The sequence below is a fragment of the Mesocricetus auratus genome, unplaced genomic scaffold (genome assembly GCF_017639785.1).
Source record: "Mesocricetus auratus isolate SY011 unplaced genomic scaffold, BCM_Maur_2.0 Super-Scaffold_100004, whole genome shotgun sequence".
NCBI classification, from domain to species: Eukaryota; Metazoa; Chordata; class Mammalia; order Rodentia; family Cricetidae; genus Mesocricetus; species Mesocricetus auratus.
The window spans coordinates 45,787,710-45,814,226 of NW_024429189.1; the positions used below are offsets into that span (position 1 = coordinate 45,787,710).

The following is a 26,517-nucleotide window of genomic DNA, read 5'->3' on the forward strand; positions in this document are numbered from 1 at the left end:
CACAGCTTAATGACACAACTCAACTGTATGTCAAGTGTGACGAAATGCCAAACTCCTTACGTTGAACTCACAACTATCATGTTTCTAGACAAGAATTCTTTATTGGTACTGATAAATTTCAATAAAGTTGGAAAATTTTTATTTCAAGCTGCAGGTGTTTTCAGGAAAAGGCAAAACCAAGAAGAGCAGAAAATGTCTTCATTTTCAAAGCACATTCTTATAACACAATGCTTCCCAGTGCAAGGAAAAAAGAATGCAGCCAGGCTCATCAGAAAGTAGCTTTCAGAAGCCAACTTAAGTCAAATGAATGTCATATGTGCAAAGCAACTGCTCACTAGCTGTGTGGCACTCTTGAGCAGAGCTTTGTTCGCCATGGTCCTCTTTACTTGAGCCAGCAGCACAGGCAGCCCTCACCAGACGACGCCCACCTACCTTTCTTTCTCCTGCTCATTCCCCTTATCACTTCCATTGTTAATCAGAGCAAGTTCATCTAGTAATGACGTGGACTCCTTTGTAAACTTCTCAAAGACCTGCAATAGTAGATTGTATAGACATGCCATGAATAATCTCAAAATCAATACGTAATAAGGACTTCAGTTAACAGCAACAGCATTAGTCACTGGGATTTCTTTTCCTTCCCAGCAAGTCACATGGTGCAATTCAACTGCCAGCGACCACAACAGTGCAGAGCCTGGAACAAAATCATATCTCAAGTAGTAAAGAGTTTTAATGGCAACAGAATTTTCAAATACATTAAATTATTCAAACTTCATTTATTTTAAAAAATTATTATAATTTATAAATATAATGTATATATTGACTAATACAATTTATTTCAACTTAGTTCCATTCTTAGCCTTCTTTGAAAAACATCAGTAACAAATTTTACAACTACACAAATGTTACTGAGACCAGTGGTAGCCATCGATTCTACTTACAGACCATTTTCTCACCTTACTCTATCACCAGTCGATACTGGTCATATGAAATAATCAAGAGTTTTACAGACATGTATGTATTATAAAGATACATTACTTATAATTTTAACATAAGTATTTTTGAGAAGGGATTTGGGCACATCTGAACACTAGCAATAAAGTAGACATACACTTGTCTGACAGTCTGACAAGTCACTGTTAAGATACAGGGCAGGAATGGTTATTCATTCAGGGATAACCAAAGTTCCCTGAAGTTAGCACACAATCTCAAGAAGCTACTTTAGAGTCCATTCTCTCCACAATTCAGTAAAACAATGCTGTGTGACACAGAGCAGCATGTCTAAGAGATCTGGACAAGCAGAAGTTTTCTGAAATGACAAGCTTAGTTTGTCATACTGCACTGCAGGTTGATAACTCACATGATGAGTATTTTCTGAAATGGCTGTGTCATCAAGATCACCTCTCAAGACATTGGCTACTGTCACTCTACCCTAAGAGCAATCTTACCAATCCTGACCCAACGGTAGCAACTAACACAGAATGCTACTGTACCCTGCTGGATGGATCTCAATGTTTCCAGATCCATATTCATTTTGTCTTGCTCACAATTGCACAAGATAATATTATTGCTACTACTATTACTGTCTTACAGATATGAAAACTAAGACGTGGGGAAATTAAATACATCAATGAAGGTCACACATCCAAATTTCTAGCATCAGGACTCAACCAAGTGACCCTGACTACAGAGTGTAGGCTCCAAACAATACACTACTATCACACACAAACATAAATACACACACACACACACACATATACACGCACACACAAAATGTGCTTTTATGTTTTTATAAAAACAACCTACATCTTAGTTGAATAAAATTAGAAAATTATTGAAACATATTCATATGCAAAGACATTTGATTATCTCGTTTTATAATAATATACCAACCAGCCTCTTATTTAGCCAGTCCATGTGATCATAGGTAAGACTCCCACCAAAGTCTTCTGTCAATTGGCATGGCTCTATGTAACGAGTCAACTTATTGGCAGACACTAAAATAACCTACAAAGGAAAAGATAAAAATGCTAAGTAAACTTTTAAAGTCTCTGAAGGTAAATAAGGAGTTAGAATTAAGGTAAAACATCCAAACACTGCTTCAAAATGATAGCAAATTGTCATCTATTTAGTTAATGCAACAACATTTCCAATCAATTCAATAAACTATGGTTATCTTCTAAAAACATCTATCAAAATTTCTGATGATACCAACACTTTAAAAAATACTAACAGCTTAGATACCTATTTTAATACTTTAGCAATATTGATTATCCATTGGTAATGAAAACATTTTCCTTAAAAATCATATGAAAAAAATATATCAGTTTAAAAATTAGCTGTTTGTACTAAAATGAAAATGAAATATTTTCTCAGTAAATCCTGTAGAAATATATACTCCTAGCATCCAGACTATGACATCCAAACACCATTTCTCAATGAAAGGAACCATACCAATAAAGGCACTGACGAAGTATGCATAAGAGCACCATCTCACCCAGGTCACTAAATACTGACAGGGACCACTATTGCAGCACAAAGAGGCCTGAAAAGATCTTCTGTGACTAAAGATGTCAGTAAAAATACACTGGACTGAAACATTGACTGATTTAAATCTGAGAACTTAAACAATAATCTTCAGGCTAAGCCAAGGGAGGAAGCCATTATGCTGGAGGCCAGCAGCAGAGGATGTAAACACCGGCAGCACCTTTCACAAGAGGGACCAAAGGCAGGCATATAACAAGAGAGGGCAAGTCTCTCACTCTGCACACACCCCAGAAAGCACATGGAGAAAATACAGTTGAACTAAGAGATGGAGAAACTGAATGGCACGACTATTAACAAAAAGATGATGGTCAATGACTGAGTCTCATTATCAAGGAACACATCACTAGGAGAGCAGCCTTGGGGGGAAATCAAATTGGAATGTGACTGTGGAAATCCAAGTGTCAATTTCTGGAAATAAAGCTAAAGATGGTAAAAAGTGTGTTCAGTATACCACAGGATGCTCACTGTGATGTGTCCACAATGGGAAATGCTGCATCTGTCCAAGATGCAAAAGATGGAAGCTGGTATGTCCAAGAATGACAACAATGTGTGAAAAGAAAAAGGAAATGAAGGTTAAAAAGCTTCCCATATGGAAAAGCCCATAGCCCTGTGACCAGCAGCAGGATTGCACATTCGTTCCCAAGAAGCAGACGCCATTCAAAAACCTTCTGTGCATGCACCACTCAAAACCTTGGCAGATGAAAACAAAGCAACAATCGAACTGAATAAATAAAAGGAATTTCCAAAAACACAAAATACTGCTAACAACATTTCCAAAAGAGTAAAACTTAATTTCTCCTGAGCTGTACTTGGACTATGAGTGACCACAGCCTGAAGCACAGATTCAGGATGCCCCAAATAATGTATGCCTATGTATAGGCAGTTACTCAGACTTTATAGACACAGAAGAAAAGAAAGTGATTAATTTAAGGCCTTTGTCAATCAAAGTTATCTGATAATGTTCTTAGCTTTCAGGTTGGTGGAAGCCAGTGGCCTGCTGTTAATATATTCTGAAGGTTTTTACCTATAGTTGAAATCTGTAGATCATACACAGAGGTGAGCTATTCAGGGGGTTAAAGACAGCCCAAAGTAATTTGGCTCTAAATTGACAACATTCCAACTTTCCACAAAGTTCTAATAAACTTCTATAAAAACTGAAAAGATGAATTGTCACCAGGGGTGTTCTTGACAAAGGAACATAAAGGAAGCTTTTGGTCCTGGGTCTCACCACAGCGAACCTCAAGAAAGGTAGTAAGAACAGAGAAGAACACAGATTTGATTAAATATACTTTTATTACTATGAACATTTACAGATAAGAAGGGGTGGAGGCAACGTTCTGATTTTTAGCATCTCTGTTTGAAGACAGGATTAATGCCAGTTCTAGTCTTGTCATTAATATACAGACATCTGTCAGTCACTGGTGAGATGCTGCTGAGGGGAAGAAGGAACTTGAACATACTGCTAGTGGAAAGGAAGCAGGACAAAAGTCGGTATGGATTTCAGACAGGATGGATACACGGAGAAATACTGAGGTTAGCAATGAAAGGGACATTCAGTGGACAATAAAGGGCACTGCAAAGTGAGTAAGAGACATATCACCAAAAGGAAAAAGTCACACAGGTGGGAAAATGAGAAATCACGTGCGAACAATTGGCAGAACCACTAGGTGTTCAGCTGATTAACACTGTGGAAAGCTGGTATAAAACTTTAATATATTGTATATAAAATTCTGTGAAGTAAAGCACTTAGTCATGCTTACAAGAGCATCAGTATTTGTAACAGAATTATACTGTTAAAAATAAGAATATCTACAAAGACATAGGCTTTTTTTATAAAAGCCCAAATTATTAAAAATGACTCCAAGGAAATTAATTTTCAATTAAATAAGAATCAATGTTGAATTTAATTCTATCTCTAAGCTCTAAGTACCACTTAATAGCTGGTGCTGAACTTCCCTTTAAAGTTGAATATGTTTAGTAGCAAAATAACCAGCATTTGAAATTAGTCCTATCTCTTTAGGACATGTGGACTTTAGTAAGCGCAAACTAAATCTCCTCATTGTCTAAGAGAACATACACTGCTACGAGAAGCTTCACTCATCAAACCTTCCATTTTAAGTCAAACACTATGACATCAGACCAAAGCTTTTCTTTCTTTTATCCTCCCAGATGCCAGGAACTGTTCCTTTACACAGGAGCAGACACTGCTGCCTAAGTAGGATGTGACAGGTTTCCATAAAAGGCACTGGATTTCCCTGTTCTGCTCACAGCTGAGTTTGAACAGCTGGCACCTGTTCACTTTGCAGTGTCACAGAGTAGTGTTTTCTGCAGATCCTCACTAAGAACTACGAGTCTGAAGTGCTCGCTCTCCCCTGTGTCAACTGCAGCATTCGGGGTTTGTTGGCCTCAGCTTCTTGGGATGTGGTTTCCTGCCCAAACTGTTAGGAGAATACTCTGTACTAGCCATCTTCTGACTAGCACACATCTCTCCACTAAGTCCACATAACAGTCAAATCTATCAATGGCAAGGTTGCCAGAATAAGTGGGGAGAAATCCCTGGTCTCTACTTAGTATATAGAAAGCTAGAAAGAGCACTGCTCCAACCAAAGAACTACAGAGACATCTGAAGCCTGTCATGCACTGGGGAAAATAAGAAAACAAAGCCAAGAGCTGAATCAACTTGTGGCAACTGCAACTCAACACTTTCCCTACCTGCTAAAACCCAAAGAAAAGATTCTTTGGTTACTATATAGACACAAATGTTATTTAGCTCGATTTTTACTATTTTAAAATCATACTAGAAGCGGGGTGTTGGTGGCGCACACTTTTAATCCCAGCAATCAGGAGGCAGAGGCAGGCAGATCTCTTCGAGGCCAGCCTGGTATACAGAATGAGTTCCAGGACAACCTCCATAGCAATACAGAGAAGCCTTGTCTCGAAAACCCAAAAAGTACCACCATCAAGACTCAAACAATACAATAATGATGTGTCAGGTATCTGGGACTAAGCAAGTTGCTATGATGCGGAGACCAAAAGGTCATGGGCACAGACAAAAAACAGGCTCCTCGCTTAGGGTCCAAAGGAGCTGGAATATTGGATACTACCCCACGTATCAAAATCTAGATATTCAAGTTTTCTAAGTATAGTGTTACTGCATTTGCATATAGCCCACATAAGAATCATAGATTACTTATGATACTTTATAAAATGCAAATGGTGGATAAACTTGTCAAAGTGTATGGTTTAGGCACAAAGGCTATATTCAGAACAGAAAGAAGTGTGTGTGTATTTGTGTTTGTCTGGGTTTTTGTTGCTGTTGTAGTTGTGTGCTTGTTTGTCTGTTTGTCCAATGCACATGCCATTATAAAATGCAGGCCAGAGGACAACCTTGGATGCCACTCCTCAGGACCTCAGGTGCCATTTACACCTCTTTTTTTTTGTTTGAACACAGGGTCTCTCATTGGCATCCAGGCACCAGGTAGACCAGGCTGGCTGACTAGCCGGCCCCAGGTATCTGTCTATTTCCCCCTCCCCAGGAACGGGACTACAATTATGTGCCATGTGTCTGGCTTTTTCTCTTGGGCTTCATTCTTATACTTGTACAGGAAACATGTTAGCAATGGAGCCATCTCCTGACCCAAATATTTTCATATTCGACTTGAATCCGTGATTGTAAATACTTGGATGGAAAGCTGGGTATGCAAGAATCTGTATAGGGATGCTACACAGAATAGCCATGGCAGCAGATGAGGAAATTTTCCAGTGGTCTTGTCAACAAACTCAGCACAACCAAAAACAGGGCCTTAAAATGGATCCAAATTGAAAAAGCTCCAAAAGAGAAAACACCCAAGCTGGGCTGGGAACACAGCTCCATAACAGAGCACTTGTCCACCATTCACAAGGCCCAAGTTCAATCCCCAGAACTTAAAAAAAAGAAAGAAAGAAAAAGGAATATGAAGGGGATGACACAGGGTTTAAAATAAAACAGAAGACCAAATAAGAAAAGTGAGAAAATTCAAATTATCCCCTTGGATATATAGTTATAATCCCAGAAACACAGAAAGCAGGGGTACAGAGATATTTCAAATCAAAATGTCTGAGAATTTTCAAAATTAATGGATATGACAGTCCAGAGATACAAGAACTACAGAGACTCCCAAATAAAATACATACCACGTGAAAGATCTACCATAGGAAATGAAAGCGCTGAAAACCAAAACCAAAATGCAATCTGGAAGGTGTCTAAAGGGAAAGAGTGACCTAAACATACAGGACCAGGACTCATAGCAGACTCCGTGCAAAAAAAAAAACCCTGAAAATAAGCGTGGCGTACACAGATAACACACTCTGCGGTCTCCAGCGGCCTAGTACTTGCTACATTTCCTCTTCATAATCATTGAAAACTTCCTATACAAAGGCTCTAGCTATCTAGGACTTAAAGAGTATATAAATGGAAATAAAGCTTTTACAGTTTGTGAAAAAGACACAGTCATTCAACAAGTGTGAGTGCTGAGAATGAGCTAGTTATGGTACAGCAGGCACAAAGCAACACTGCCAAGCAACAACAGAGCATACACAATAATATCAGAAAAATCTATTTTCAAAGATTGTATTTACCTCAAAGCCAAGTCTATCCTTTTCTTTCCAAAAACAAAAATGTGTTACTTTCTTATCCCAAAATTCATCTGGCTTCACTACACATACAAGGGATACTTCAGCTGGAACAACATTCTGCAAAACATAGAAAAATAAGTACAAATTACACATGCAAATGACTTACTAAATGTGCAAATTACTAGACACTTGTGATTATGTTACAATACTTGGAAAAGAAATCAAATAATAAGGTAGAAGAAACTCCAAAACCTAAATGGCAATAAAGAAAGACAAGCCATTTAGAAAAGTTTTCCAACAGTTCTAAACAAACCATACCTGTCAATCACATTTGTTATACACAGTATCCCTGCTGGAAGTATGGATTAGATTAAACCATGAGACTTACATTTTAGCTAAGAAACTATTAAAACTGGTTTTTCTATAGTATGAGACAAATATTTTCTAGTACCACCATCATGAAGAATTTCTTCAAGAAATGAGAAATTTATTTTCTCACAAAGTCTGTTTCTTATCTGCCATTACATTAAAAGTCAGCATTCTTAGTGATTATTAACTGGAAGAAGGGGAAAAAACTACCTTTTGATGCAACACAATTTCACATTTTCTAAAATGACCAAGAGTGGTGGTTCCGGTACTTGGTAGGCACTTCTCATTAATCAGGAAGACGCATAGAAGTCTAACATCTGCAATCTAATCATTCAGTTCTGCCAGTGTCCCAAACTCACTTCCTGAAATGCCTGCAAAGGCCGCACGGCCTAACACTGTCTGGGGTCAGCACGCCTTGCCAGAGCTGCCCATGTCTTCCAAGCCGGATCCCTGCTCACTCAGATCCCACTGTGCACCTCCTCCTCAAGCCATTCCTCCACCATCGTGCTGAGCTCAAAGCTCCCAGAATGCAAGTCTGAGCCGGCCCCACATTTGCCCCTCCACTTTCTCTGCCCAGGATCTTCTTCATTCTGTGCTCTGTACTGAGAGCTCCCTCTTAAAGAGGCTTTTCCTGCCATCTGGAGTGTGTGTGTGTGTGTGTGTGTGTGTGTGTGTGTGTGTGTGTGTCTGTCTGTCTGTCTGTCTGTCTGTCTGTCTGTCTGTCTGTCTTTGTATGTGTATATGCAGTGTATGCGTCTCTGTGTGTGTATCTGTGTCTTGTGTGTGTATCTGTAAAAGTGTATGTGTGTCTGTGTGTGAGTATATCTGTGTATGTGTAGGTGTGAGTGTATCTCTGTATGAGTATATCTGTGTATGTATAGGCATGAGTATATCTGTGTGTGAGTATATCTGTGTGTATAGGTGTGAGTGTATCTGTGTGTGCCTGTATGTGTATATGTGTTGAGTAGATCTGTGTATCTCTTGTGTGTGTGAGTGTATCAGTGTATGTGAGTGTATCTGTGTGAATATGTGTGTTTAAGTGTATCTGTCTGTATGTCATCTGTGTGTCTGTGTATCTGTAAAAGTGTGTGTACATCTGTGTGTACAAGTGTATCTGTGTGTGTATATGTCTGTGTGTGTATCTATGTGTGTGTATCTGTGTGTGTGAGCGTGTGTGTGGTCTACATCTGTCTTAGCTCTCATCACCAGTTAATGCTGCTCATTAATTCCTTAACTGCTCACTGCCTGACTTTTCAATGGCACACGAGCTTCCCAATGGCAGGAATCTTATCTATGAATGCCACTCTATATGCTCGGTGTCTGGCATACTGAAGCCATCTCCCTCAGGCAACTGTAGCTTAGAGTTTGAGGAAATGAAGCCAGAACAGAAGCCAGGGGTGTCTGACTCAGTCTCACCACAGTTTCACATGCTCTAACCCAAGTCAATATACTACTCCTAAAAGGTCCAGATGAAAAATATATTAGACTCTGAGGGCCAGACAGACAGCTTCTGATATTTATTTAAACCCAAGCCAACCACTACACTAAACTATTGAGGGCCACACCAAGTTATAATTTTTAGGAAAGAGATGGAAAATGATCATTCCACAGCATCATGTCAATGGGCACAGCAGAAATTTGGTGCTCACTCCTGTAATGGCGAGGATGTAGCTAAAGCAAGCAAGACAAACTCAGCTGTGTCAAACCCTCATCAGAGAGGCTGCAAAGTTCAGGGTGTGGTTCATTCAGTTCCTGACCTATGGAAAACCAGTATTTCAAAGTCCCTGGACAGGAAAGCTGTGAGTGCAAAAGAAACAGGGGCCCTCTTTCAGAACATGAGTGACAGGCAGAGCTTCTCTAGGGGAGCTGGGGAGCTCCAAATAGCTGGCCCCAGACCTGAGATCAAAGCAGCGAGTCACTTCCTGGCTAGAGATAGTTAACTAGGAGAAAATGGCCAAGGGAATTCTGAAAACGTTGGATATGAGTCAGTCCAAATGTCTAAAACATTACCTATCAGGGAAGAAGAAATCACAGCAGGGATTAAGTCCACTGGCTGTTCTATAGAACTGCCACACATCAGAGAGCAGTTCATAGCAGGTCCCGAGGCTCACCTGTGACAGGTGTCACGAGGAAAGGAAGTGCACACAGCCATCATCAATGGACTGCCCACCTGAGTGGGATTAAACAACTTCAGGGAAGTCAGACCGGTCTCTGGGGTCCGGAAGGAAGGTGCTACCACATAGCTGGCAAAGAGGTTGCTATGAGGCACCAATCTTAGAAACTGGTCCTCTGAGGGCTCCTTTTTAACTCAAAACAGCCTAATGCAGAAGCATTTAGGTCACATCCTTAAGAAGAAAGGATTGGGGACAGCACTAGCTGCTCTTCCAAAGGACCTAGGTTCAATTCCCAGCACCCACATGACAGCTCACAACTGTCTGGAGCTCTAGTCCCAGGGATCTGACACCTATTTCTGATCTCCTTGGTCATCAGGCACACATACGACACACAGACATGCAGTTACAATAACCATACAGATTTTTTAAAAATTAAAAAGAATGCAGCAATGGCTAGATAATTTGGGCTCAAAAGCCAAGGCCCAGAACTTGGGCTGTGCCAACTTCCAATTTTATGAGGCTGAACTTAAATAATGTATACAGTACTTAAGCCACACAAAGCTCTAACACTAAAGCTAAAACCTAAAATTATCTCTCTTTGCTGCCACCCCTCAAATTCTTTCAATCCATCCATCCTAAGTAAAAGGTGAGTGATTACACATGACTCTCCTAATTGAGGATTTAAAACCTCAGCCAGTCACTGCTCGTATTCACTGACCCACCCTCATAAGCCACTGATGCTCACTGATCCGAATACGTGCTACCCGTTCCTGCTGAACTAATTATATTTTCCCCAAATTAATCTACCAACTCCTTTCATTGAATCTGTTTCACTTGGGGGTGTCACTATGTGGCAGTTCCTGCCTAGAGTGGCTTTTCATTTTCTTCAATTTATTCAGGTAACTTATTTTATGTAGCTCAAATATTGCCTTTTCTGGAAACTTCTCGGGAAGACCAGGTGCCTGAAAGCAATCCATGTCAATGACAATATTTTCAGGAGCCTTACAGCAGATAACAAGAGTTTTCTGAGTCTCTGCTACATGCCAGAGACTGACAGAACAATGTGAGGGACACAATGGATTCAAGACAAGATGCCCTGCCCACCACTCTGCAGAGTTAGTAACTGTTTATTAAATTTGCAAGCTGTTAATGTCCTAAAGACATAGCTATGAAATACATTTTCTGGGCTATAAATGCTTAGTATGATCATCCCAAATCCTTAATTTTCAGTGTTGTTTCTTTGTGAGGTTTTTGTTTGTTTGTTTTGTTATTTTAAAGAAGCTATGAGCATATAAGGCTCACCTGCAAAACTTTTCACACTTGACTTGTCCAGCCGTGCTTCCTGTATAACCAATAAGAAGGAGCCCGTGGGAGGGAGTATGACCCAGGAAGTACAGCACACAGAGCACCCAGTGAGTCCTGTGTTCTCAGTCTTCACACATGACAACCACGGGTGCTCTTGCACAGTCTACTTCAGCATGCCACACTATTTTCAGGGTTTAAAGTCTGTACAGCAAGGTGGGGCTCAACTCTGCTACACAGATTTCAACATAGAAAAGCTGGATTTAAGCAATCCAATCGTAGTACATGAAATCTCTTTTCAGAACTAAGTCACTTCTGAGAAGCCTGTGTATGGTCTAATAAATAGTGTGTACTTGCTTTTTCATCATGGTACCCTGCTGTAAAATGATAGGCATTTCCTGGTTGTCAGACAAAAGGAAAAAGAATCACCTGCAGCATTAAGACTACTGTCTTCACTACATTCCACTGGGACTTCCTGCCATCCACGATCACGGTAAATCCTCTGGCCTTACATTTCTCACTGAAACAAAACACAATTATGGTTGTTAAACAGGGTCCACACTCTCCCCATAACCCTGACAGAAGAATGCAAAAGCTCTAAGACCAGGTGGGATACAAATCACCTCGCCTGGCCTGACCTACAATATCAACTGACAAAATTCTCCAGAGTACTCTTTCCATTTCCTAACATTATTTTCCTCACTTATGGAAGCATTAATGACAAACTAATTTGGAAGGAAAATACTCTAAAAACATGGTAAGTTAAGGTCTTAAAAAGTGACAAAATTGAAGTACCATTCCAACAGTACCAACAGTTTCTCAATTTCTCTATCTGTATATTGGGATCAAAGAGAGCCAGGTAACTACCACCTGCCATACACCTAATGCACTTCTTAACAGAATTTAGAATTTATAAGGAAACAGCTTAAAACAGGTGGAAAATAATAAGTTATTACTAACCCACTGGAGACTGGCTTCTTTGTGCACAGGAAATCTAACATGATGAGCTCATACTCGCTTTACAAACAGACTGAAAACTTGAAGGCCCCACCTCTAACCCATCATTGCTTTGATTTTCTTAGTCATCTGGCCAGCAAAATGCTATCTTCAGTATTGCGAAATGTGTTGTGTTGTATTGAATTATTTACTAAGTATAATGGCTGTTACACGGAAAAGTTCCATCCTAAAGAGAAAACTACATAGCTATACTTAATGCTATTATTATATACCTATAAACTTAATGCAAGGACCTCTACTGACCCCTCTCAGTACAGTGGGAGAAACTTTAGTCTTGCTTACCAGAGCAAGGGTGTGGGAGTGAAGGCAGTCCGGCCCAGAGTGCTGTCAATTACACCCATTATCAGAAAGGAAAACAGCTAGACTTCCCTGGGATTCCAACCTGGGAATCTACGAGATTCAAAGGCCCTTCCCTGTTCCCGCCCCCAGCACCCACATTGGCCACAAGGGTTAATTTAAATGTACATTAACTCTAGCATATATCTAACTAGAGAAGCAAAGTTCTCCTGAGGAACAATGAGAACTCCAAGAAGGAGGAGACAGAGCTCAGTATTTGGAAGAAGAACAGATCTTTGGTAGGCAAAGGCAGAAAGTGGGCTAAATAAGCCAAGATGTGTAGAGAGAGCCTTTTCCTTTCCAGTGGCTTTGGTTTTTTTCTCAGCAGTTGCCTAGGCTCTGCCGTGTTGTAGTCCCCAAATAATACACAAGACGCTGTAATAATTATGAAGCTATCTCTGACTTAAGTATTTACCCCATAACTGCCAATCTAAGTATTTCTCTTACCAGAAAAATGTTTCCGGGCTTCTTACCCCTATGGCGGTTACATCTTGACTCCCTGTGTTTCTCCTACCCAGAATCCTCCTGGACTGCTAGTCCTACCTATCTTGCTTCCCTATTGGCCAACAGTTCTTTATTGACATATGCACAGGGCTTCCCCAACAAAAATGTATCCCAAAAATAATGCCAATTGAAGCACCTGACCACACAAGAATGTGAACATAAATATGACAATAGCAAGAGTTCTGATAGTAAAAAGTAGAAATCCCATGTCCACCAACTGCTAAACAGGAAAACAGACAATATAGCCACATCAAACATTACTGTTCAACAGTCGACATACACCAACACAGATAACCTCTGAATATCATGCTAAAAAGCCAGACTTGAGCACCAGAAGCTGTTTATTTCTTTTGTACAAAATGAACAGCGCAGTGGCTTAGTGGCTGACTGAAGCAGGTGATAAGGGAGAAGCGTGGAGGGACTGATAACGTATAGAGACTCTTTTGGACAGATGAAAACTATTTGTAGTTAGCGTGATTACAGAACCCTGTGGCTATACTACAAATCCCTGAACTGCATACTTCATTAAAATGATATTTTATGACTAGTGAGATTTGATTGGAGATGTCCTTCTGTGTATATGTTTCTTTTATTGGTTAATGAATAAAACACTGTCTGGCCAATGAGGCAGGAAGATAGGTGGGACTACGATGAGGAGAATTCTGGGAAAGAGAAGCAAAGAGAGTCCGCCAAACATAATCATCATGTAAGCTACCAAGAGAAAAATAAGTCCAGAACTTTCTCTGGTAAGATAAGACCACATAGAAATTCTTAAATTAGTAGTTATGGGCTAATAAGACAGAGCTAGCCAATAAGAAGCCCTAGACACCGGTCAACAGTTTTGTAATTAACGAAAATCTCTGTGTGCTTATTTGGGGTTGAGGTGGCTGCAGGACCAGGCTGGCAGGAAAGAATCTCTGCCTACAGAGATTTGTTTTAAAAATTTAAGTATTCAATGTTGGGATCTACATTGGAACAAAAAAGGATCTTCTCCATGTTTCCGTGGGACAGAAGAGAGTACAATATATGCTTGTGACTAGGTTTACAATAGCACATAAACACTTGCGGGGGGGGCGGGACAAACAAGATATATATATGGCTACAAGCCCAGAAAGGCTGGTCAAGACAGGGGAGTTGGATGCTAAGCGACCTCTGGAGAAAAGCAAGAACTTAGGGTTTCCTAATGCTAAGAAGTTTGTAATGATATAGTATTTATGATTTATTAAAGCTTAACTGAGGATTCAGAAAAGCAAAAACAATCTCAAGCTATAGAGATCAGGCAGTGGACATACACACCTTTAATCCCAGCAGCCAGAAGCTATGAGGTGGTGGTACACAATCCTGGGACTCAGGATTAAGAGGTAGATGGATCTCTGAAAGTCCAAGGCCACCCAGATCCACACAAGGCTGAATAAGTCTAAAAGAAAATTATAGCTCACACCTTCAGCCCCAGCACTAGAGGGGTATAAAACACGGGAGGAGCAAATAGTCAGTAGGAGGCATTCATTCTCCAGCCACACTGAGGAAAGGTTATATGCTGAGGCTTGGTGAGAGCTCCTGAAGACAGGATCAGTCCATTCAGTCTGAGGTAGAGGTAAGAAGCTAGTGGCCAGCTGCTTTGCTTTTCTGATATTCAGCTTGAAGTTTGAACCCCAATATCAGTCTCTGGGACATTTACTTATTGTGTTACAGAAGTTTGCAAGAAATGAAGCCAGTGTGGGTCTGCTACTCAAAGACATACACCATTCCCAACATTTGGTGTTTTTTTATTAGTATCTATAACCCTGAGATGTAGGCCACACAATCATTTTTTTAAATATGTTTTCAAAAAAGTAACACATTTGCCGGGCGGTGGTGGTGCACGCCTTTAATCCCAGCACTCGGGAGGCAGAGGCAGGCGGGTCTCTGTGAGTTCCAGGCCAGGCTGGTCAGACAGCCTCCAAAACAATACAGAGAAACTCTGTCTCATAAAATAAAAATAATTTATGTTTCAATGCATATTATAAATTAATCCGCAGGTTAATACTGTGAAAGCGATGAAGCTTGCAAATGCCATCTGTAACGATCTTAGGATAAAACACTCAATCTTCTAGCATACTTAGAAAGACCCTTAGCTTTAATTTTCTTACATTTTCCACTAAAATAGAAAATGAAAATATTCACAACCCAAAGATACTATTTCAAAACTGCCAACCAGTGGTATCTCACATGCTTTACAAAGGGCATGTATGGGTCTAGAGTGCTATAAATAAGATTCCTAAGACCAATGGAATTGAATTGAAAATCCGGGTATCAACCCACAAACGTACGAACATCTGATCTTTGACAAAGAAGCTAAAAATATACAATGGAATAAAGAAAGCATCTTCAACAAATGGTGCTGGCATAATTGGAGACTGGCATGTAGAAGAATGCAGATCGATCCATGTTTATCGCCATGCACAAAACTTAAGTCCAAATGGATCAAAGACCTCAACATAAATCCAGCCACACTGAACCTCTTAGAAGAGAAAGTGGGTGGTACCCTTGAACGAATGGGTACAGGAGACAGCTTCCTGAACATAACACCAGTAGCACAGACAGTGAGATCAACAATTAATAAATGGGACCTACTGAAACTGAGAAGCTTCTGTAAGGCAAAGGACACAGTCAGCAAGACAAAAAGGCAGCCCACAGAATAGGAAAAAATATTCACTAATCCCACATCTGACAGAGGGTTGATCTCCAAAATTTACAAAGAACTCAAGAAGCAAGTCTCCAAAACACCAAAGGACCCTATTAAAAAGTGGGCTGCAGAACTAAATAGAGAGTTTTCAATAGAGGAGTCTAAAATGGCTGAGAGGCACTTGAGAAAGTGCTCAACATCCTTAGCCATCCGGGAAATGCAAATCAAAACAACTCTCAGATACCATCTCACTCCTGTCAGAATGGCTAAAATCAAAAACACCAATGACAATTTATGCTGGAGAGGATGTGGTGAAAGGGGGACACTCCTCCATTGCTGGTGGGAGTGCCAACTGGTTCAGCCACTTTGGAAATCAGTATGGAGATTCCTCAGAAAAATGGGAATAAACCTACCACAAGACCCAGCAACTCCACTCTTAGGCATATATCCAAAAGATGCCCATTCATACAACAAAGATGTCTGTTCCGCTATGTTCATAGCAGCTTTATTTGTAATTGCCAGAACTTGGAAGCAACCTAGATGTCCCTCACCTGAAGAGTGGATAGAGAAAATGTGGTACATCTAAACAATGGAGTACTATTCAGCAGAAAAAAATAATGGAATCATGAGATTCACAGGCAAATGGATGACACTAGAAGAAACCATCCTGAGTGAGGTAACCCAGTCACAAAAAGAGAAACATGGCATGTACTCTCTCATATATGGATTTTAGACATAGATCTGGGGAGTGCCAGCCTACAATCCTATGGCCAGAGAGTCTGGGAAACAGAAACTTTATTTAGTGGCTGATCGAAGAAGAGGCCTTGGTTAAGTACTGAGCTGAACTCAAGAAAGCCAGTAACAGAGAGGGAGGACTGATGGTCAAAGGGATTAAGACTAGGCTGGTTTAACCCCCAGAAACAGCTGACCAGACAAAGGTTAACTCTTGAATCCCAGGCATCAGCCTGGGAAGCCAGCATGGGACTGATCAAGACCACCTGAATCTGGGTGTCAGTGAAGAGGCCTAGGGAATCTATTGAGCCCTGGGCAGCAGATCAGTACCCATCCCAAGTATACACACGGACTTTGGACTCCCTTAGAACAATGTGAGGTGCACTCTCACCCTGAACTCTTGGGGAAGGGTCTAGGCCCTGCCCTATATGAAATGACAGACTATGCACACCCCCATGGAGGGCCTCACCCTCCCTGGGGAAATGAGGGGATAACGGGGGGGGGGAGGGCACGGGAGGAAGGGAGGGAATGGGAGAGGGACCTGGAACTGACTTGTGAAGCAACCTTGTTTCTTATCTAAATTTAAACTGGAAAATAAAATTTAAAAAAAAAAAAGAAAAAAAATAAGATTCCTAAACCTTGAATTAAAGACAAAGAAAAAACTGCGAGCCCCCAACTCCTCAGAGCCTTTCAGGGTAACAAGGCTCAGTACAACAGCTCTGTAAAAGAAACGTAGAAATGAAATACCCTCACTTGTGACCCATGAAGGCCTTTTGAGGGATGTCTAGGGTCCGTGCAGATGCTCATAACTATTTCTTGACATTATCTAAGGGCTCTTCTTTTGCTCAAAGTTCTGCTGACACATTTCAGTTCTGGCTTGAGTATGCTTTTATTATAATGCTGTGTGTGGAATCCATCTTCATCAGAGAACATGCCTGCAGAATATCAGAACATTTATCGTCTAAGACTGCTAACTCCTAGTCCAACACTTAGTAGACCTTTTAAAATGTGTGAAGACGTTCTGATAATGCCTAAGTCAGAATACAATGGCAGTATTCCTATGTTGAGATGAAGCCCAGACCATTTTTCTCCACGGACCCCAGCCTCTTCTCTTACCACCATCGGAGCACTGTGTTCCTCTTCCAAAGTGACTGCTGTACCCCCAGGAATGCTACATCGACTCCTTTGCCCATGGCAGTGTTCTTTGGTCGGGTATTTTAGGGCCAGACACTCACTTGCATCATTTGGTAAAGTGTTACCTCACCGTTTTGTACACTCTCACTGGCTCTCTTAAGGCTTTATGCATGCTTTCTTAGCACGTGAATGCCTCACACATGAGTATGTGTTTGTGACATTGGTGTGCCTGATCCTTAGGAGTGCTGGCCACTGATCAGCTTTATTCCCTACTTGTTCAACTCCCATAAAACCAAGGCACCCCCACAGGCTCGCACAGTCACCAAGCAACAGAAATTTGCAGCCTTAATGTCTTTGTGCCTTGCACTACCCCTGAAATCCCTTCCTTTGGAAGTTTCTTCTGCAACACTAGTGCTCCCACAAGTAGAAAAAAAATGATTTAAAATCAAAACTTGAATTTTTTAATTATCAAAATTTGACAAATGTAGCAAGGTAATTTGTGAGTTTCTACTAGGAATGACATGAGCAATTCCTGGGGGGCATTCCATGAAAAGACCTGGGTTGTGAAGCCAGAGGACAGCTTCTGGGGGTTTCTAACCCTGACATTGTCTGCCACAGTCAGTAAATCCTTTTTGAACTAGAAAATACCATGATTTTAAGTACTGTCAATTTCTAAGTCTCTTTTGCAAGGTGTACAAGATTTCTTTTAGAATATGATAATTCAGTTATTTTCATGACAATTATCAGTTGTGGCAATTCCAAGTTTTATGAGAATTTACTAGAAATTATGAAGATATGACTGCGATCCTAACAGAGGTAGCTACCGCACAGAGAGAAGAGACACAGCTGTGGAACACTGGCAAGCTGGAGCCCACCTGTTCCTCCGAATCTCTCATTCTGGTTGGCCAAGCTGCCTGAGCTAACCCTTTCTATGCTTCAGTTCCCCCATAGGACAGAGAAGAGGGACCAGAGCTCCTCTCAGAGCAGCAGGAGAATTAAATGGCTGAACACGCCGGGTGGTGGTGGTGCACGTCTTTAATCCCAGCGCTGGGGAAGCAGAGGCAGGCGGATCTCTGTGAGTTCGAGGCCGGGCTGGAGGACCGACAGCCTCCAAAACAATACAGAGAAACCCTGTCTCATAAAACCAAAAAAAAAAAAAAATGGCTGAACACTACCTATTGTCTCCTTAGATGTGGGGTATTCTTTTCATATCTACCACCCAATCCCCGCCCACAGGTCAAATCTGGAGTCTACTATGATTAAAATTTTATAACAAGGGTCAAAACAACCACAAGTCTGCTCCAAACAATCACTGTGCTCACAACTTTTACATTTTCTTAGGTTTTTTTTTTTTTTTTTGACAAATGTAAGTCCCTGAGAATAGTTAGTTAGCAGGTCCTACAAGTCCACATAGGTGTACCCACAGCTCTGAGGAAATAAAGCCACCAGGAAGACAAAGGTAGAAACAGGTGCTGAACACTGAGTAAGGATGACATATTACACAGCACAGAGCTGTGAAAATGCAAATTATAACACAGACTCCCCTCTAGAGTGTCCATCTTAGAATGTGGAAAGATGGAAACAAAGTTCTTTAGTGTCTACTTTATATTCACAGACATGAATCTATTACTAGTGAGAGAGCGTAAACCTTGGAAAACTTAAAAAGAACTAGATAATACTTGTAAAAATTGAAGAATTACCTTTAAGCACATCACTAAATTTGTAATATGTATGCATAAGAGAGACAAGAGACTAAGCAGCTCTCTTCAGCTGTTTTGCTTTCCAGCACATGTGAGTGAGCACATGTGAGAAGCCTTCATTTCCAGCATCTGACCTCCTGCGTGCACGCCCCGAGTGAGCACATGCGAGAAACCATGAGCTGATTGGCTGTGCCTTCACTCAACCTTAGCTACTCTTGCAGGGTAGCCTCCCGGTGTGCTCAGTGTAACTGCACAGGTCTATGGTTCGTCACAGCAGCCTCATCACAGGTGAACACATCTTTTGGAACTCAGCCTCAAAGACATGTGTCAGTGTTGGAGATGCATTCATTGAAAAGTAATATGTAGGCCTCTAAATCCTGCCTCGCCCATTTTTATTATATTTTATTTACCCTACCAACCCTTTTGGATCAGTGCGAGAAATAGCAGGGCTACAATCTGCATGAAAGCCCTGCAGGGGACCTGGAGAAAAGCTAAGGTTTAATAGCGTGAACCGCCAACAGAGACCACTGGTGAAGGTGCAGTCTCCACTGTAGTGGAGACCCCAGAACCATGGGGTAACCACCAGAGGGCAGTGGCAGGTATGGTGTGGAGCCGGTCTTGGCATGAACCTACCAGACAAGCTGTGCATACTACAGATGGCAGAGCAGGAGAGGTGGGGCACCTGTCTTTGAAGGCCAGAAGAGGAAGGCAGATCCCCTAGAGTTACAGGTGTTTATGAGTTACCTCCTGTGAGTGCCAGGAGCTGAAATCAGTACTCCCAACTGCCAAGCCATCTCTCAAGTAACAAGTAGACTTAAGCAAACAGGAATATTTGAGATGTTTCTTTATTCAATAACCATGAATATTAAAAACTCAGGGACCTATAACTTAAATTATGTACATGTATTGGTATTTTTAAAATAAAAATATTTAAAGACTAACAGTCTTCATTCATTTTAGACTATAACCAAATATGTCAAATAGTAAACTAAAACAAAGATGAGCTCATGTAGATAAGTGCGCTCTCTCTCTCCCTCCCTCTCTCCCTCCCTCCCTCCCTCCCTCTCTCTCTCTCCCTCCCTCTCCCTCTCTCTTTCTCTCCCTCTCCCCCCCCACGTGTGTGTGGGGCAGTAAACATTTATGCAGGTGTATATATTGTGTGCACATGGAGGCCAGAGGGGGACATCAGGTGTCCAGCTCCTATCACTCACTAAATGAGCCTGAACCTTGGCTGACAGCCAACAAGTCTTAGTGATCTTCCTGTCTCTGCCATTCACAGAGGGTTATAGGATACACGATACTTCAACAGCAAGAATCAATAGGAAACAATATTGAAATGTAAGAAAAAGACACCTTTAGAGTCACCTTGGAATGCTGAGTAGATAGTCCAAAGTGACACTCAGCTCATCCATGTTTGTCTGTTCAAGGCATAACGGAATTGTCAAGATGAGTCCACTGCGTCTGTCCTTCCCTCCTACAAAAAAGATACATTTAAGATTTACCAGACATTTTTCTTCCTTTTTCTCAACCATCCAGCTTTATATTTTGAGACAATATTTTTTTCACATGGACCAGGAATTTTCTCCTTAGAATGCAAGGGTTGGTCAGTAAATGTAAAAACAAAACAAAAACAAAAACAAAACAAGAAATAAAAATCTAAAATTGTCTCACTAACACGAAGTTTACAAACACAATTCACCACACTTATTTCTTCACATTGGTGCTGGAGAATCAATTAAAAGAGTTATCAGCATGTTCTTTCATAGTCTACTCTGTTATTTATGATTTATTAAATTTCTCAATGGAGTTTTATTGAAATCATAGACTTAACATGAAATTTTATTTAAAAAAGAAGATACCATTATAAGCACAAACTATGAGGGTTTTACCCCCATGAATAGACATGTTCAAATCATCCCACTTGGTTAGGATTTTGCATAATAAAAATGAGAATATTTTTAAATTTTAGAGCATTATTGAATATTCTACATTATCTTATTATCTTTTAAATATACATAATTGTATATTTGATAAGGCTTCTAGTAGCCAACATCACTTCTAATAGACAATTGATTTTTCTGACTGTTACAGTATAGCAACTCTTAGATATTATGAAGTTACAATATGAAGATTTACCAGATATTAAGATGTCATATGAATAACATTTTAACCCAATGTTACTAAAACAATTACAGGTTTGGAACAGTTTGCAAAATATCTAATGGCTATCTGCAGTTTATAAATGCTTATAATAGTAAAGGCAAAAAAAACAAAAATTCAGAAGAAAATGCATCTATGAAATCTTCATCCAAACCAAAATCATTTTAATTTTCTTCAATTTAGGCTGCTGCCTAGTTGAATCAACTCATCAAACACTTCCTGTGTGCCTAGTACAATCAGTGCTTGCAACAAATTTGCATCTGGAAAGAAAAGCTTTAAGTCATAATAACAGTGTGAATTACGGTCACTAATTTGCTATACTGTGTCTTCATATAAAATCCATTAAAATGCTATAAAAAGGGATTGAGAAGATAAAGAAAATGATTTTTTTAAAAAGCTGTTGTATGTATAAGAAAAGACTTGAGGGAAAACTTGCAGAAGTTTTAAAACCAAGTTAAAAAAACAGACAGCCTGAGTTCACTCACAGAGATGTGGACCTGTGTGTGATATGGAAAGCAATGGAAGACTCATCTCCTACGTGATAGATCGATCAGGAGCAAGTAGCACACTCAGTTACTGCAGTGTACAGCAGGACAGACAGATGCAGACTGTTCAGATGGCAATGAAGGCACACCCTGCCCAGCTGAGAACGTGAAGCAGCGCTGGGGTTACAGCAGAAGCAGGGAGTGGAGCACACTGAAATGGCAGGTGGTTTAAGTCCTTGTCCTGTTGCCCCAAGGTAAAATGAAACTTCTGAGGCAGCCTGATGGCACGCGCTTGCAATCTAAGCACTCAAGAGGCAAAGGCAGGAAGACAGATGGCAAGTTCAACGCCAGTCTGAAGTACAAAGTGAGATCTTCACACAGCCAAGGACCGTGGACACAGTGTAGTAAAAGCACTGAGTTCAATTCCCAGCATGGCAAAGGAAACAAGCAGACGTTAGAACTCTTATTACCACCTTTCAAAATTCTGCTTGATTCACACTGAAGCCTACTGTCAGAACCAAGTGACATTTACAATCGTTTTAGAAGCATATAAAAGACAGCAAATCCCGAAGAAAACAATTCTGTATAATCTCTAGCAATTCATCACTGAAAAGCCTGAGGTGAAAAAGACTTCCATTAGTGACAGAAATGTGATTCGTGGCATGACAGCCATAAAGGACTATTTTCTATGCAACTGTTGATATTGAGCTACTGTGTCTAACATCAATAAACTGCAATTTTGTAGGGCTCGACCTAATACACAGTGACTCAATAGCATTTTTGTCAATTAGGATATAGGCTTTATTTTTTAATAGATTACACAGGTGATTTCCAAGTGATAGTAGCCCTTGGGTAATTCTGTTGGTTTGAAAATTTTTTTTAAAAAGTTTGACAATAACTGGTTTTAACTACTAATGGTCAAGAGATAAAATTTTAAAAGTGGGCAAGTGAACTTTCTGTTTTGCTTTGTTCAGACAGATATCTGTATATAGCCCTGACCATCCTGGAATTCTCTATGTAGACCTGGCCTCAAACTCAGAAACCTACTTGCCTCTCCTTCCAGAATCCTGGGATTAAAGTGTACAGCACCATGCCTGGCTTGGCAAGGGAACTGTCATTTGCTCTTCAAAACTGAGAAGCTTCACTATGCATTTAAACTAAACACACAAGAGTTCGCACTTAGACTATAGGTGCCATCTAAACCACTCTGAAATTTTCTTCAAGACTACACTACACTGAACTGCACACCCTCAGCTTTTACTGGGGTAAGGGACTGACCACTGGTGTAAAAGTGGAAGGGAACAAAGGCCTTCACCACAGCTATGGTGAGTGGAGTAAATGATGCCCACGACAATGCTATAAGACATAAATGTTATTGAAAAGAGCAGCAGCCACAACTGGCAGCAGTGTAGGAGGACAGGCATTCCAATTTGCAGAAGCAATGAATATTAACGCAGTCTTCCTCGAGGATTTCAATATGCAGAAGCAATGAATATCAAAACAGTCTTCCTCGAGGATATCTGGCACACCAAAGCACATCAAGGCAGTTGGTATGTTTGGTTGGTTGTTTTTGCTGTTGTTTTTGGTTTTGCTGTTGTTGTTTGCTATTATTTGAGACTGAATCTCCTATAGCACAAAGTGATCTCAAGCTTTTGATCCTCCTGCCTCAGCCTTCTGAGTGCTGGGATTACAGAGGTGCAGGCCAATTTACAAATCCTTCTAGTCTGCTCAGCATTTCCAGTTATAAGAATTTACAGTATTGAACAAGCATTATGAAATTCACAAGGCTACAAATACAAATGCTAGTAATATCATTTATATTAGAACACCATGAAGACAATAAAAATGCCAACTGATAACACAAGTTTAAAAAAGGAAATTCATATTAAATTAAGAGTAACAACATCAGTAGAATTCAGCTTCTTTTCAACTTTACAATCTTCATCAGGAAAACACGTCAACTTACATAGACACATAGATGTTTGGGTTTAAAAATGAAATCAGAATTATCAAGACAGTGACAAGAGCTCAGGGAACTAGGGAAGAAAAAATGAAGATACTATAGTCTGAGTAACCCTAAACAGGCAGGGCCACGGAGTCCACAGTCTCTCTGGATATATTCAATTATTCAGATTCCAAAGTCACTGGCCATAATAAACCACACCATAGCGCCAAAGCAGCAGATGGTCCTCCATCTTCACCTTAAATCATCTTAGTGGACACATACTTCTTGTTAATAACTTTAAGCACATTCAAGTCTGTATGGAGAACAGCAGAGGAGGCATTTTGTGACTCTACAAGCGCAGTGAAAGCTTCCCTAAGAACGATGGAAGACAGATTCTTAGAGAGAAGGAATCAGAACTGGTCACTCCAGCAACATCTGCTGAAATGCTAATCTGTCATCACTAATTACTCAAATTTTACTTCAGAAGTGAGAAGTCGTGATTTCATTAGTGTAGTGGTCAAGTCAGTAAAACCACAGAACAGAATAAAAACCAGATCATGAGGAACCAGCAGTGATGGATCACAGCAACCCATTAAAGAAATGACTTAAAAAATAAAACTTTCCAAAAGAAACTTTGTTAGCCTCTTAGTTAAAGCAACCAAAAAAGCTCACACTGGAGACTTCAGGGGCAGCACACATACCTGAAAGGAAGGCCAGCTTTTTCTTTAGGATGGGCAGTATCACTGAGGCCTCCATTTCACTCCAGCAAAAGTCCTTGCCTCTGAAAAATAGTGAAATGTCAACTACAACACAACAATTAGTCTAGCTCATATTCGTGATGGTTTATCAAGGTAACTCTCTTATTTGTCTTCATCCCCCCACCCACAGCCGCCGCAGGGAGCTGCAGTGTAGTGATCTCTCTCTGCTCTTCACCCACAAAATACCAGCCACATCCCCACCCCCACCTGTGACAACCAACCTACGTCTAGACATTGCCAAACATGTTTTAGTACGCAAAGCTGCAGCTGGCTAAAAACCAATGGCTGAAGTGTTTTTCAGAGCAATACTCCTAGGCCAGCATACTACTGTAGACAGCAATGGCTCAAAAATTACTTCAATTATTTTATTAATCCATCAAGTAGGTAGTCAATCTTCCATTGCTTTCCACATTACACAGCTGGTTCAAATAGCTGATTCCCTCTGCAGCAGTATTAACAGCATTCTCTAACTTCCCATGTTCCCCTCATCCATAACATCTCAGAACAGGCTAGAAACTCTATTTACTTCAAGGTGCTTCTCAACAAAGTCTTGGTTACTAGTTTCATCTTTCCACATTTCAGTTTTAAATTCTTCTGGGGGGGGATCTATTTATTAGCTGACTTCATTTCTTTTGCTTTGTTGTGACTATTGTTGTTTTTATTTGAGCCAGGGTGTCTCTCTCTCTCTCTGTAGCTCTGGAACTCATTATGTAGCTCAGGCTGGCCCCGACCTGTCCCATCCCTCCTGTCAGCCTCCTGAGTGCTGGACTGAGTTTCTCCTTTAGGACCAGCCACAAGTTACTGTTTGATTTTCCAGAGGCCACTCAGTCACAGCCAGGGTTGTGGCTACCTACAAAAAGGGAATGCTCCCCAGTCAGTGCTGGGAACAAGACAGTTCTCCTTAAATGGAGACTTTGGCAGGGCAGGCGTTCCGAGACCTGGCCAGCCCTCTGTACTACTAAACAGGAGCTGAGGAAAGCAGGAGCTTTAGAAAACGAAAAGCTACATCTCAACTCTACTGCCCTCTCCCACTGAACTGCACGTCTGGGCGAGAACTTCCCCATCACTCCATCCTTTCCTTCTCCACAGCAGCTCACCCCACTCGGCACCGGGCAGGCAAGTCCTGGACAGTACTGTGAGAACCCAGTGAGAGCTGCTCTCTGCAAAACAAGTTTCCGGAGTAGAAAAATGACTCTCTGGATTACATGTCCAGCCAGTCCTACCATGAGCCCATCACGTTTCAGCCACTGTGCTGTCAGCTGGGACGAAGCATTCAAGTTGTAGCCATGCCCTGCTAAAACACACTTTTTAAAGGATCACATATTTGAAAAAGAAAAACATGTATAGTCGGCAGATAATGGCTAATTAGGCAAGGCTAATTAAGCCAGTGAAGTACTTTATAGGCTTTGTGGTTAAGAGAAAAACAAAAACAAAAAATACCGCCAGTATTCTACCTGCCTACAAAGAAAACAACCTGTCAAACTAATTGATATGTCCTTAAGTTTTACTCCCTAAACAGTTTTAATTTGTTCTTTTCTTGTTATTCTATATTAGCCCAGCTGACAGAAGGGAGTTCACACAAGCTCACAGTTTTACATCCTAATAGAAAACCTATAGCTTTTCATGTTTCTAAATCAATACTGCAGTTTGATCAGTTTTTATCAGCTGAACAAGAACCCAGAAAATTTGCTGGGGCCCTAACCTGACATTTGACAATGTTGCTAATAATGATTATGTTAATCAACACTGACCTTACAATCAAGCATTTCTTACAAACTTTGCCCTGTAATGACTTCTAGTGTTGACTTCTGTTCCTAGTATTTGAGGTAAGAGCTAGCTGCTCCAACATCACACAGCTAGTGAGTGTGGAAGCTGGGACTCAGAAGCAGGCACTCTGGTTCCATCAAGGCCACGTTCATAATATGCTATCAGCTTACCAATCAACAGCCCTGACAATATAGTGACATTTAGGCAATTAATCACCAAACCTGTCTAGACTGGATGCAAATAGCAGATGTGCAGCAAAACAGAACACGTATCTTCAGTCTTTGTCCTTGGAATTTCCTGAGTGACAGAAGGGAGTATCTTTTGTCACTACTAACGTGCCCCTTCCTATCACTCCCATGCTAATAGAGCAA

General features: G+C 40.7%; 1 protein-coding gene across 3 annotated transcripts in view; it reads right to left on the reverse strand.

Moving 5' to 3' along the window:
* The window catches only part of Sestd1 (SEC14 and spectrin domain containing 1), a 102,650-nt gene that overhangs the window by 35,964 nt on the left and 40,169 nt on the right, over window positions 1-26,517 (reverse strand). For 2 of the 3 annotated variants that reach the window (XM_040745677.1, XM_040745676.1), the window contains 6 exons: window positions 24,323-24,402; window positions 20,397-20,505; window positions 11,373-11,463; window positions 7,162-7,275; window positions 1,891-2,004; window positions 433-530 (listed from right to left, as the gene is read on the reverse strand). In XM_040745677.1, the coding sequence (XP_040601611.1) occupies window positions 433-530; window positions 1,891-2,004; window positions 7,162-7,275; window positions 11,373-11,463; window positions 20,397-20,505; window positions 24,323-24,377 (581 nt within the window). In that variant the 5' untranslated portion in view covers window positions 24,378-24,402. Of the gene's footprint in view, window positions 1-432; window positions 531-1,890; window positions 2,005-7,161; window positions 7,276-11,372; window positions 11,464-20,384; window positions 20,506-24,322; window positions 24,403-26,517 lie in introns of those variants that run through there. The other variant, XM_040745678.1, reaches the window with a different exon arrangement.